Source organism: Protopterus annectens, chromosome 5.part1, assembly GCF_019279795.1.
Source record: "Protopterus annectens isolate FY-2018-M chromosome 5.part1, PAN1.0, whole genome shotgun sequence".
Lineage (NCBI taxonomy): Eukaryota > Metazoa > Chordata > Ceratodontiformes > Protopteridae > Protopterus > Protopterus annectens.
Window position 1 is genome coordinate 359,612,109 of NC_056736.1, and position 15,338 is coordinate 359,627,446.

Consider the following 15,338-nt stretch of genomic DNA (forward strand, 5'->3'; position numbering starts at 1 on the left):
GATGGCATAGCAGTGCTGTTCAGTAAAAGACCCTACTTGCTTTTCTAGTCAGGACAGATGTCAAAGTCCATGACCATTGGGATAAGTAGAAAAAAATGTCTCCCCTACTTTGTTGTAGCACTCTGGTGTCCAGTATCCAAAGGTTAAAATTCTAACCTCTTTTCATGTTTCATGCACAGCACACACATAATACCCCCTCCTGGTAATATGATATTTAAGGACAAATATGAAAATAAAATTACCCTTTTGCAGTACATTCCCTAGCAGACATCCAATTGTAACTGTCTCCATCACATCAAGTAGTAACCAGAGGCCTGGCTCACTTCAACAATGTATATTCCCCATCCCTTTAGCTGTGTGAATTCCACAACACACAGAAGTGTACCATATATTCTCTTACTCCTCCTTGCAGTGCAGTCTTCACTGTACATATTATACATAACTTTGCAATACACTTGTGCACAAACTCATGCCAACATACACAAAGTAGCTTTATTTACATGCCAACAATCTTTTCAATCCCCAGAAGAGCTCTGTTTCCCAAACCCACTCCTCCTCTTGCATTGTACGACGGTACCTGACACAACAGTTCATTTGCACCACTCCATTTCATCCACTCCCACCTTATGTTCATACTGCTGGCACACACTGTAATATCTCCATGTGACTCCTACCTTGCAGTCATGCAGATATATTGCTAATGCAAAATATCATAATTACATCTTGCATTCTACCTAACAGTAATATACAAAACTATTTCACAAAGGACCTCCCACCTTGCAGTCACCTCTCCAGTGCTAGCATAGCTCTTAGTTCTATACCAAGTCCTTCTTTTGCACAGGGCATTATAATCCATGCCATGAACTGGTAAAAATGTGCATCTCATTACAATATTACCAGGACAGCACAGAAGTGTTATTCACAGTGCAGTTCCCTAGCTACCCTAGCATTTTACTGTTGTTGTAATAAGGCAGAGTATCAGGAGGCAGCCATCATCCTCCCTTCTTTCCTGTTCTGCACATTTCAACATGCCAGGACAAGAATCTATGTACCTTCGGTACACAACAATTTTTGGTGTGATACAAGCCCTATGCAAACCTTGCCATCATTTCCATAAATAACATGGGTCATCAACAGTAGAGCAGTTTTCAGACATCTACATCCGTAACCTGTTACCCCAGAATATCTTAAAAAACACAGATCGTCATAGCTTCAAAAAACTCCTAAAGGAATACTTTACTCAACAATGGCTATGCTCCTGTAATACTCCTGGTTAGTTTCTCATGCCTTCGATCAAATGTTTTCTATTCTGCTATCTTCTTGTCTTACTTCTACCAAATGAAAATGTCATAATGGTTTTTAGTTATATAGCTAATGAGTTTCATATAAGGCTTAAGAAATGTAATGTTTGCTGTCTTAGATTCACCTTTTGTACATTGTGATTGTTGGCAACTGTCAAACTTTTTTGTATATTGCTTGTAAATCTTTTAAAAATTTTTGTAATCTTTTGCACTATTGCTATGGAGCTTATCTCCCCAGGCCTCTGATGAAAACGGGCTACTTGCCAGCTGTACTCTACCCAGTTAACAAATATAAAAAAAATAAATAAAATTAAAAGTAAATGAGATAGGTAGCTGGTTATGAATATAGCATGTCATTTTAGCTACCAAAAGTAGTGTGTCTCTAGATTACATTCAGCTATATCTTTAAGTAATGCAAATGGTTGGGAGGGTGGCCAAATGGTTAAGGTGTTTGCCTTATAAACACAAGGTGCAGGGTTTGAGTCTCACAAGGGATAATTGGCTAGGCTTAAAATGGCTCGCAAGGGCAGTTAGACTAGTTCTAATCTATTAACTATTAACTATTACTCTGAATAGCACATTTACGAATCCTAACATCTGCACTGTATGGAAAATGATTCTGTGTTCCTGCCGTCTTGACCAAATCTGTAGTTTCTAATAAGAAATGTGACATCACCGTAATATCACAGTACTTCATATGGAATATTGTTTGCTTTGTTACAAGGTGCCCCAAATCGGTGTGAAGATGAGGAGGGCTTTGATGCAGTGACAATGGATCAAAATGGAGTCATGAACTTTTTTAAAGGTAATATTTTTATATTAACAGGTTATATGATGTTTCCCTTCTAGTGTAAGCTTATTATATTGAGTTCTGGTCTTACCCCTTCTATAAGATGTGAAACTCATATGATACAGAAGATGCTATATGGTGTATAGATTATGAAACATAGATAATACTTTAACATAAGAAATGGAATTTTATGCATTTTGACAATCCTTAGTGTGGTAGGTGGTTGGAGCAAGAGGTATCCCAAACCACTGTTCCTACCACTCATCCTGCAGACGTTGAAAATAGAAACAAAGGCCCTTGAAAAGAAGGAACATTCAGCCAAATATCTGGACCTCTAATTAGCATAACATTTGAATACCAAATAGCACATAACCATTGTTATTTCCAGTAAAAATGTGGGATAGTACTCAGGCACACATGTTTAAAAATATAGGGAGTGACAAAAATGATGGAAAAATATAAGCAAATTATGAAAGAGACAGTGTAAAATCTATAGGCTTTAAGGAACTCTTGCAAAATTCTACAGTACAAGGTAATTTATTTTTGCTTCAAAAAGGTGCAATATAGGATGTGTGTCCTCTGTCTTCAAACTGTTGTTTCCACTAGTATGTTGGCCACGTAGTACAGTTTTCTGTGTACCATACAGTTTCAACTGTCTGATGAGGGGATTAAAAAAAAATAGAAATGGTAAAATAGCCTGAGAATAGGAACATACCTGCAAATGTAGGAACATCCTGTGCCAGATCTAAAAATAGGAATATTCCTCCAAAATAAGGACAGTTAAGAGGTCTGCCACTGCTCTCTTCTGTGATGCATGTTGTAATAAAACAAGAATTTCACTGAAAATGAATACTCAGTAATAAATATGCATTAAACCAAACCATTTTGATAAGCCATTTCTTTTATTGGTACAGTGGCCAGGTTCTTCTTTAATGCTATTTTCACATTGGCTGTTATACATTCTAGAACAGTAGCAATTAATGCTGGATTTGTTTATACATAATGTAGCTACATGAACTCACTTCTTTATACAGGCTCTAGCAGGGGTAGAATACCACAGCCATTTCCTTTCTGGTTTATCAAACCTCTGCAATGTATATTCACTGGCAGTCATGAGAAGAGTCAATATGTGTTATGAGGTATACCCAGCAACTGTGGAACCTTGAAAAAGAGAGAAAGTCCTAAGTTCGTCTAATGTTTAGATGTTGTCATATTGACTCTTGCGGCAACCTTAGCTCTGTGGGTTATATACTACAGAGGATATAACAGCTGTCTAGCTTCCAAAGCTTCAGGGGACCTTCCACATGCCCTAAATTGTCAAGCATCTCAAGATGAGCTGACTAAATGACAAGTTTGGATGCAAAACCCTTTAGAAGTTTACTGCCACTGAACCGTAAGCTCCTCTGAAGCTTTTGAGGATCGACAGTTGGATTGTGCTTTCCTTTGCTGGGCAAATAAATTCCCTTTGGAGAAAAAAATTACATTTTCTTCAATTTAATGATGCTTTATTATTTTCCTCTTCAGGAAAGTTATTTTAGAGCTAGAAGTGGTGTTTGTAATGGACTGTTGATTTTTCTGTCAGTTTTACAGTGATATATTTTGTATGCAGAAATTGTATTTAATTTTCCATTGTGGGGCTGCCACAGTATTTGAAAGTCTTTTTACTGTTTTTCCTATCAAAAAAGTAACTTCTGTGAATTAGTAGTTTTAGTGGTATTTGCCGCTTGTCTTCCCTGGGAAAGAGGCTCCATTTTCAGCTTGACCATGGAACAGGTTGTCAGTCCCATGGTCAGTCCTTCTTCCAGCCACAAAAAGAAAAAGTTAAGCAAACAATGCTTTGCCACCACAGCAGGCTAGTAATTCACCTCAGCTGCAGGTGGGTGACTGTGCTGTAGCCATTTATTGCACCTCAGACCACTCATCTTTTACCCCAAAACCCTCTGATGTAGTACCTACACCCACCAGCGAATCTCTAAGATTTTCAGCCTTCTGTTTCCAAATTGCCCAAGGGAATTTCTTTCTCCTTATCCAGTTTTAGCAAAAGACAGAATAAATAGGCTCAACAGAATTCAAGTAAACAGATGTTTAAGAAGAATTGGCAAAGGGTTTCAAAAGGACATCTCAAACCTCCCAAAAGCTAAGGACAGTCCAACAAGTCTGAATGACCTTTCAAGAGACGTTGTGACACCCCCCCCCCCCACCAAGGCCCTTATTCTCATCAAGAAAGTCTGAATCTCCATTTTTTTCTTTGATAACTGATTGCTTCAGACAAATTGGATCTGAAAATTATTCAGCAGGGTTACAGATGGTAGTGGGAGGAAATTCTTCCTTTCCAGGGTGTCATTCCTCATCCTGCAGATCAAATTCTTTTTTAACTCCTGTTCTTCAGCACATGGTTTCCCAAGGAGTGATAGAACCAGTTCCTCCTTCCAACATAGGGAAGGGGTTTTATTCAAAGATGTTCTTAGTACCAAAAAAGAAAAAGAAAATGGTTGGATACTAGTTCTGGATCTTTCTTTCCCAAACCTGTTTGTGATAGTGCCCAAATTCAAAATGATGTCACTCCATAACCTGTTACCTCTTCTTCCTCTTTCATGTTTCCTGGTAAAACTAGACTTAAAAGATGCTTATCATCACTTCCGTGTTCATCAAGACCTCAGGTGTTTCTTCAGGTTTTATGTATCTGGATGACATTATCAGTTCTCTGTCTTACATCTACTGCACCAAGAGTGCTTTTGCTGACTACTGGATATCCACATTGTCCATGCATAGGCAACTTGTTTATCTTTGCAGAGTCTTTTTCAAAATGTCAGGAGTTTGTCTCTTGGGTGAGACATCTCTTGCACAAGCTGGGATTCCAAGAGAACATTTAAACTCCTTTCTTGACTTTCTCACACAGGATTCTGTTCCTGGGATATCAACTAGATTCCTGATTTCAAAGAGCTTTTCTTCCACAGGAAAATATAGTTCTTTATCTAGATCTATTTCTAGGGTTTTCCACTCAGACTTCAGTTATTAGAAGGGAGTACCTCAGAATATTAGGTCTCATGGCATCTATGATTCTCATGAAACCCCTGGTAAGACTCCACATGAGAAAGACACAATTGTATCCGAAATTTCTTTGGTTCCAGCATCAACACCATTTATCTTTTCAAATTCCAGTACTGGGGTTTGTCAGAAGATAAATGTTTTTGTGGAGACAACATATATCCTTAAATCCAGGCATCCTCTTCTCCATCTGTTCTCCAAAGCAGTCAGTCATTCTCCACAGATGCTTTGGTCTTTGCTTGGGGAGCAGTTCTAGGAGGGATAAAAGTGCAGGGGGTGTGGGACACCAAGGACAGATGCAAGCACATAAATATCAAGGTGATACTTCACCTGGTCAAGCCACTCAACTCTCTGAAGCATCTTTGGTCCCCGGGACCTCTTCAAGTGATTACAGACAATACCACAGTCATGTGTTACACCAACAAGCAAGGGGAAACCAGGTTGTACTCCCTTTGCAGACTAGCCACATTAGCTTCAGATATAGCTTCACAGCACAATCTCACTCTGCAGGCATCCTACATTCTGTCAGAGCAAAACTGTGTTGCAGACAAGCTGAACAGGACCAGGGCAGAACCTCTCAAATGGAAACTAGATCAAAAAGTCTTCCAGGATTTGATCCAGCTGTTCTGAGTCCTTCGAGTAGACCTCTTTGCCTCCTCTCAGAACAGTCAACTGGCAAAAGTCAGTTCCAGGACTCACTGCAAGGAGACCTGGAAGACAGATGACTTTTCTTTTCTTTGGACAGGAACATTCCTGTATGCCTTTCTACCTTTTCTACTAATATCCAGGGTACTTATGAAGATTTAGAGGGAATCCCCAAGATCATTGTGGTGACTCCCTTCTGGCCCAGGCAACCATAGTTCTCCCTTCTTTTGGAAATGGCTAGGGGCAAGTACCACAAGCTTCCTCACACCAGAACAGAGATGCTTGATACACCCCTGCATCAATCATCTTCAGATGACTGCCTGGATGATTGGGCCTTAATTCCTTTTAGGTACCTGTTTTTTGAGGATTTGCAGCAGGTACTAATGGAAGCAAGAAAGCCTGCTACTTGAAAATCATATATCAACAAATGGAAAAGTGTTTCTTGTTGGTGCAAACAACATAACCAGCACCCATTCAGGGCTAGTTGTTCTCTGGTTTTACAGGATTTGTGTGAGTTACTATCCCATGGCCTTTTTTATTCCTCTGATCAAGCTTCATTTATCAGTAATTTCAGCATGTCTGCCCATGGATCATTCTCTTTCAAGGCAGTCTCATGATAAAATGTTCTTGAAAGGGTTTTGCATAAGAGGCCTCCAAGTAAACCAGTAGCCCCTCCCTGGGATCTTAATTTTGTGTTAAAGAAGTCAACACTTGCTCCATTCAGCTATTCCAATGTCCCATTACTTGGCTACTTCACCCCATTTACCATAAACACTATAATGTGCATACTGCTTTACTTCTACGATGATTTGGATTTCATTTAAAAGTTTTATTTTACATTAACAACAGACATCTGCTAAATAAAGCAATGGAGTCTCACAATGAAAATAGACTTAGCATTAAAACTTCTCTGCCCTTGAAACTCTTGAAACAGCTTTGAAACCTACATTCAAAGAAAATACATCTGCCCAAAGATTAACTTTGAGCTGTTTTCAAATCATAGGCCCCTTGCACAGGAAACATGCATACACCTTCCTGGTTGTATTAAATTATATTCCTTATATAATACAGTGCAGTTGTTAGAGGGCATTTTAAATCTATTGTTTTGAACATTTTCCAGTAAACAATGAAACAAAATGCATGCACCAATAATGACAAAACTGCCCATTTCAGAACATTTCCATCATAAAAGTCTACTCAAACTTCTACAGTCCACCAGTATCAGTAAATATGCACAATCTCTGCAGAAGTAAAAGTCATCTAAATAATTCCACATTAAAAAGATCTGTAGCTAATGAAGAGGTTGCTGCCAGTAAACAACTTCATATTTCATTGTTTCAGCTACAAATAAAGTGTCTGCTGCCCTTCAGGAATAAATTGCCTATGTTACAATAAACAAAATGATAAGCTAGTAATATTGCAATAGGGAATGGATGGCAAAATGATAACAGGTTCATCGTTACTAGGTATCTCTGCCAAAGACAACATTCTCAGGACTGCAGCATCTACCCCCTTTAAAAGTACAACACAGTACAGTATCAGCAATGCACCTATACACTGTGGGAGTAGAACCCACAGCATTCTGCATCGAAAGTAAGTACACTACCTGTTGTACTATTAACAATGCAAGCAAATATAGCATAAGCAGCACTAAACATCTCTTCAAGCTCTCAGCTCCTTGTAAAATCCACTCAACACTCAACTGTATCTGTCAACTTTGAAGCACAAGAAATCTGGAAAAATCCAAAATTTATTAGGGTGATAAAAGCCCAGAAACTAGGGACATATTTTAAACATTGCTTGTATAATCTTGGAAAGTTGTTAGAAAATGTTGCATTACCACCATGCATTTCACTGCCAAACCTTGAACACAGGACCCTGTGCACTACAGTCAGAAAAATATAGCACTATATCAAATCAGCTGTTTTATGAAAGACAGACTGAAACTTAAATGTGAATTCAGTTCTTACCACAGCTTTCAACCTCTTAGCACAAAACACTTAGACAAAGACAATAATGGGGGAATACAGCCCCCAGACATATTCAGTGAATTCAGTTCTCACCATAGCTGTCAACCTCTTAGCACAAAAAACCTGGACAAAGCCACTATACAGCCCCAAAATTGGGACAATTTTCAAATATTGATCATATAAACAGAAAATTGCCAGAATAAAAGATTTTGTGTTACCATGTACTTTCTGAAGAATATGAAGTCTGAAATTTAAATGCCTGTCATTATTTAGTGAATTAAAAATCCTGAAAACCGCAGACATTATGAGGAACAAAAGTTACAGAACAAAATTTCACAAGTGATGAGGAACAAAAGTTACAGAACAAAATTTCACAAGTGGTGGTGGGTAGGGAGCCTAAAAGCCTGAAAACCATAGACATTATGAGGAACAGAACAAAACTTCATAAGTGATGGTGGGTACTAGGGAAGCTAAGCTGTAGCTACCTGCTTCCCAAGGCTCAGGATTTGAGTCTAGCTCATTCTAGCCACATGTAGCTGAGGCATTTTACACACACACAAATTAAAAGCTCTGCTGCTCCATTCAAGTTAAGCCATAACATTTTCTGCTGTAAAGAGTAAGTGCAAGCAACGGCCAAAAAGACCACAAAACCCAAAAATAAAAAGATGATGCCGAAACCAGTAAACCAGTCTGTTTATTACTCCTGGTTTACTGGTTTCAGTATCATCTTTTTGTTTCTGCTATAAAGACTCTGCAGTTCTGTTCTGATATAAAGACATACACACAAGACTCTGCAGCTCCGTTCAAGTTAAGCCATAAAAGTTTCTGCTATAAAGAGACTCTGCAATTCCATTCTGCAGCTGCTATAAAGACATACACACACAGTTCTGCTATAAAGACTCCACAGTTACACACACACACACACACACACACACACACACACACACACACACACACACACACACACACACACACACACACACACACTTACCTGAATGAAGCATAGTGCACCTTCCAGCCGGGAACTCCTGACCAGTCCATGAGAACTTAACTCTCCTCCTAATAATATCACCATTAGTGTTCCTTGTGAGAACTCAACTCCCCTCCTGTTTAGTGTTTGCAAGAATTCCTGACTGGTCCATGAGAACTCAACTCTCCTCCTGATTGGTTCGGAGAGCTCAACTCTCCTCCTAACTGGTCCAGCCTGCAGACCATGCAGTCCGGAGTTCCCAAACTTCTGGTCATCTGCGGGGCAGAGATGCCTTTCCCCCTATCCGGACTGCTGTGTCAGCAGTCTGGAGTTTGAGTTCTGAGTTACAGGAACTACGTGCACGCATGTGCGGAATTCCGGGACTCGCAATATTTTTATTTTTTATTTTCTTTATTTCTAGGTTTCCGTTTGCTTGTTTTCTTTCTACAGGTGGGGGGGCTGCAATCCTATAGCATGAGCCGCCCCTGCTTGGAATGTTTTTTTTTTTTAATCTCCTCCAGTGTAATAGAAAATACAGGTGCAATGCTTAGCTATTAGAACTGATAAGACCTCCCCTCCAGTGATTTACTATTCATTCCTTCTAACCTCTAGATGACACATTTGTTCCACCATCCAACCCGGTTTAATACCCTGCATCACCCTGTGGGACTTTTCTCTTTCTGGGAAGGAATACCTACTCAATAACCACAACTTATTCCTGGTTAGAAGGGCCAGGATTTGCCTGTGTCATATATAGGTTCATAGCTGTATACTAGGCTAATGACCACTAGGGCCTTTTGAAGGCAAGCCATGCATATCAAATCTCTGACAAGTTCTAGTACCTTTGATAAATGTAACAGGGGGTGTAGGAGATGAAGCATTTATAAGCAGGAGCCTGGGAAACAAACTGCTAAGTGTTTGTCTATATATCTGATATACCACCCTTCCTGAGTATAAATCAGAGAGCATAGAGTATGCTACGCTAGTCTTTAAAGGTGTCATGTGCATGTACTTTATCATGCACATCTGTGCTGACTGCTGCTGCTACTGCACAGTGTTAACCCTTGAACATCTCAGTTCTTGCAGCATATTCTTTTGGCCTCTGACAGGAGTCATTCCCAATGCAAAGGTCCCTTTCCACCCGTCCCCTGAAGGGAGTAGAATCAATAATAATTACTCGCTCTTATCATCTGGGCTAGCTCCTGCCAAGACTGGCCTTTCTTGCTACATAAAATCCATATCAACATCTTTACTGGTAAAGTTATATCCTTCTATATCATGGACGTGGTTATTATAAGAATTTGTGTTTGACTCTATTAAAGAAAAGCTTGTTGTAAATATTGTACAGAATATATTTAATGTGAACTATAGATGCTAATGCCTAAGTAATATGTTGCAGTATGCTGCTACATATGAATAATAATAATAATTTTCTATAACATCAGGAAGCTTAACTAATAACACAAAGCCACTTGTAATTTAGTGTAACCTCAATAAGGTGTGTATATTTTCCATCTGAATTATCTGAAAGTACAATGTGCCACATGACAAGCATACCATGCAGCTAACACATTAGTCTTAAAGCAACACACCCAGTATATGAAGTCATCCTTTTTAATTAAAAATTAATCTTTATCTGTGAAAAAGCATGCATTATGTTGTATTAATTGCAGTAAATTGTACATGGATATCAGCTCTTTTCATGAAAATGTTAACTGTAGCATATTAAAAAAACACTTTTAAATAAATTAAACTCTTCAGTCCATAGAATCACTTTTAATGCTCACAAACTCCATACATCTGTCTGATTTCTTCAGTAGTCTACCATATTTGAATTTACCAGGACTTTTTACAATGAATCTCTGGTCTTCCTTTTTTGACAATTTTTGTTTCACTACAACTTTGACTTCAGGGGATCCTTTGCAGCTAGTAGATACTCCAGCCCTCACATCACAGCTTATTCACATCATCTTGTAAATAACAGCATGAATACGCACATTCTTGTGAACTGTGTATTCAAGCTTATCATTTTATCAGATAATGCGAAAACTAATAAAAACAGTCAGATTTTCCCGGTTAACAAAAGTAAAATAAATAAATAAGTTAATGTTTTTGTTTAAAGAGAAGCATTATTATTGCAACATTGTTACTGTTATCTTTTTTGCGGAGCTTTCCTCCCCGGACCTCCACTGAAAATGGACCCAGTCCAGTTGGATTTTCCCAGTTAACAAAAGTAAAATAAATAAATAAAATAAATAAATGAAGGCAGGAGATTGGCATAATGGTTAAGGTATTTACCTTACAGACACAAGGTGGGGGTTTGAGTCTCACATGGGGTAATTGATTAGGCTTAAGATGGCCCACAAGGGCAGCTAGCCAAGTATTAACCTATGAATCTTGTATTGGGAAGCCCTACCCATGTTCCCTTACTTTATTATTGTCACTCTGAGGTTGCTGTATATTGGAAAAGCAACAATCACTAACAGGAAATTCAAAAGTATTCTCAGCATACCTCTCAACCTCTCAGCACAAGAAATCTGGACAAAGCCAGAAATAATGGGGGGACAAAGGCCCAAAATAGGGACAAATTTTAAAGACTGCTCCTATAAGCTTAGGCAGTTGCTAGAATAACATGTTGTGAATTTCTGTGTATTTTCTGGAGGATATGAAGTCTGAAACTCAAATGTCTGTCATTATTTAGTATTATTTAGTGACTTCAGCGGTGGTGGTGCTGCGGTAGCATTGTCGCCTCACAGTAAGATGTTGTCCTGTTCAATTCTCAGCTAGAGCGTCTTCTGTCTGGAGACATGCGTGAATGGGAGTACCTTCGTTGAAGGTTGTGCATCAGGGCCGGCAACTCCATACATAAAAATCTACTGCCAATCATTAGTGGACCGGAGTTCCACTGTGGCGACCCCTAACCGGGAAAAGCCGAAAGATACAACAAGTGACTTCAAATCTTAATAATTTGCTAGAAAACCACAAATTTTATGAGGACAACACCAGAAATATGAGGCAAAAATCTGGACAGTTTTGTTTCAAGTCTCAGTTTTCTTCCAAGGTATACCAACTTTGGAGAAATCATAGTTGCTTTAATCTAAGCACTTATCATGTCTCAGCACTTAGAAGCAAGCTATGAAATATAAGCAAGCTCAACTTATCTTGCTTTAGCAGCTGTGACTTGAGATTGGGTGGTCTGACTGAGTAACTGGACTCCAGAATCAGGAATCTTTCCCTGGAACTCTTAACTATCAATGTTGTCATGGTCCATATTTTCTTGCAACTGGACTGGTTGTTACACTTCTGATTGTTCCTTTTTCCTGGTACTTCATTGTGATTGTCTTGCACAGCTGTCTCCATTTCTTTCTACACAGCTTTCCATTTTCCCCACACAGGATCTTGGATAAGCTGCTTCCCCATCAGCTTCATCTTCAGGCTGCAGACTTTACTATAGACTTTGTATTCTTGTTCTGTCCCAGCATCTACATCTGATAATATTTTTAGTTTCTACCATATTAGTGTAATCAGTCTCTGCTGATTTCTCTGTCTCAAGACTATAGACTTCAGTGCATTAACCATGCTTGCAATAATTGTAGATGTCAGTTTGATTATTTCATGTAACTTGCAATAAATGTTCACACATATGAGATGCATGACATCTTTGGAATGGAATAGATCTGTGCCAACCCATCTCCAAGAAAGAGCTGGTACTATATATGGTGTCATATTTTCCAGGATGAGCTAGTACTAGATATGGTGTCATATTTTCCTTTAAATTGCTGTTGATATGATATGCATTGCTTATGATGCGTCTCTGCACTACTTGTTCTACTTACATTTCCATTCCTGGACAGTGGATTGCATTTATTGCAGCTTGTTGCTGTTTCATTTTGTACTTTACTATTCAGCAATATGATTCATATACCCTACCAATAATTGTCATATCAGTTGATGGGTAATTGATATTTTGTCAACTTTGAACATAAAGCCCTGGTCAAATTTCCTTATTCCCTGAAACAAAAATATTTATTTCCTAACTTTCTTTCTACCTTCATGATTTTTGGTCGAGCCACACTTTCTCTTTAACATCTTTCAGTAGCAGCATTTCTAAGTCTGCATCAGCACATCTCTACAACTTTTCTGTCATTCCCATGTTGTTACCCAAATAATCTCCGGTTCTTATTCATTATTCTTTATGCATCTTTGGTAAATATGTTGTACTCAGCATACTTGCTATTGGCAGTTCCTTGCCTGGTATGGTTTCAAGCCATGATTCTGTAGATTAAATAATATCCTATTAAGTCTAAGAGGTAACTGTTGTGAGAACTTTCTGAATATGCTTTACAATGATTTATAGTCTGTTCTTACCTGAACTTCATTAACATAAAAATATCCTTGAATGTTCTCATATACATTCATGAGCATATCACACTTGTAGATCGGTAAATGCTGTTGCTCCACAGGAAAGTGGTCTGATCTCTTGCTGAATCACAACTTCTATACCATTCTGACTGTATCCTACTTGTTCTAAAATGGCTTCTTCATACCAAAGTCTGCATCTGTAACTGCTTTCATGATCATTTCAAAACTATTTTCTTGTTTACAACTCAATTCCTATGCTGTATTTTACTCTAAATGTTCTCTTAGAAGAACAGTTAGCTTACACATATTATAACAAAACATATCAAGATCTTATATTGTTCTTAGAAACCTTTATAATGCCCATTTTTTTTCTTTTGGCTTTGTTATTTGCATAATTGCTTTAAGTTATCCTGCATCAGGTTTCAGGTTCTCTGACGTTATAACATGGCCCATGTATTTCAGAATTTGTCAGTCTAGTTTTACATTTGTTCTTGTATAAATTGACATTATACTGCATTAATCTATTTCACAATTGTATCAGTCTCTTGTCAAGTTTTTTACTTTTCAGATTATACATTAATGTATAACCAATTATATTTGTAATACCTTCCAAGTCATAAATCATGTGTTTAACTCACTGGTAATGACAAAATGGCATGGTTTGAGGTATTGTTTGCTTGTTCTACTACCAACCTTAATTATATAGTGATGCTTGAAAGGTCAGAAAAGTATTAGAGAAAGATTACCAACCTTAATTATATAGTGATGCTTGAAAGGTCAAAAAGTATTAGAGAAAGAGTGATAACTTTTTTTCATTTTTATAAATGACAACTCTTTCTGTGAGATGGAGCAACCTCGTAGTCAGAATGTATAAGTAAGGGGGGGCCAATGTGCCCCTTCACATGGGAGATCCAGGGAGCATGCTTATTTCAAAATGTGTCTTGTTCTCATAAAATACCATGTTCTTTGAATATATGCGTTTCGAGTTTATATGTACTTGAATTAATGAGGTGCACACAGAAATGTGTGGATTGCCATGCTTACAGCATACACGTTTCAGTAAAACATAGCAATCTCCTTGTTTTCTACTACATTTTCTTGCCCTACGTGCATTGTAGGATGGTACCAGTGAGCATTATTTCTATGAAATAGTATACTGCTGTAATTCCAAACACTTGAAATCTTGAAAACAAATAGATTTCTTCAGGTTTCCACCTATACGGTCTTCAGTAAAGGCAGTCATTTCTCTACTTCTGACAGATATTTCTTCACTTTTGACACCATATCATATCAGGAGGCTTAATACATAGCACATAAACACTTAGGATGTAGTGTAGTCTCGATGAGATTTTTATTCCAAATAAATTCTTTGGAAACTCTAAGTATGAAAAGCACTAGAGCAAGCTTATTAGCCTTAAAGATATACACCTCATATATGATATGTTCCATTTTGTTATGTAGAAGATAGTGTACTGTGACATAATCTATGAACAGGTAGCTTATAAATTGGAAATTTCTATATCTGGAAATATTTTTAACCTCTTCTTCATTAGAATACTTTTTTAAACTCTGGGAAAATTATTTGCATTGCCTTTTGTCTTCACATATCATGAACGCAGGGCATACATTACAAACCTACTACCATTCTCCCAGTACTGGTAAAATGTGTAAGAAAAGTTGTCTGTTTCCAAATGTAATCCTTCCAAATGGATTTCACAAAATTATGTTATGAGCACCACAATGCTCACCTTCACTGATGATGCAAAGAGTGCCCTAAATTCCAATTACGTGACTGGTCATATTTTTGCTGGTTTGACATGGTCATTAGTTTAAAGTAACATGGAACACTAAGCACATATAGTGATGCCATTCCCTAGTTAAATATGCCAAACCATACCAAGCTTCTTAAGTAGAAGTTAACTTGCTTCATCTTGTGTATATCCTGCTTTGGATTCCATATAGATCCTTAATGAAGCCTCTTCTTCCTTTATATGAATGGCATAATCAGACACATTACAGCCTTTAAATTCCTGCTTTGCATGGAACATGTAGTGCTTTAATATATCATAAATCTAACTTCAAATAGTTACATTTCAGCCAGATTTGGTTACCAGTCACTCCTTAACTGATTATCTAGAATCCAGTTTTCATCCCTTACTGGTAAGACTCCTTCTGTACCGTGCCTCTCTGAGTCAGAGCTATACACTTTGATGTACCTCTCAATGGCAATGCCTATGATACCGCCATTAACT

At 37.9% G+C, this 15,338-nt stretch overlaps 1 protein-coding gene across 1 annotated transcript in view; it reads left to right on the top strand.

Annotated features, from left to right (window-relative positions):
* The window catches only part of LOC122803162 (hemopexin-like), a 226,259-nt gene that overhangs the window by 17,496 nt on the left and 193,425 nt on the right, over positions 1–15,338 (top strand). Inside the window, exon 3 of the mRNA XM_044072779.1 lies at positions 2,026–2,106. Coding sequence (XP_043928714.1) covers positions 2,026–2,106 — 81 coding nt within the window. The remainder of the gene's footprint in view (positions 1–2,025; positions 2,107–15,338) is intronic.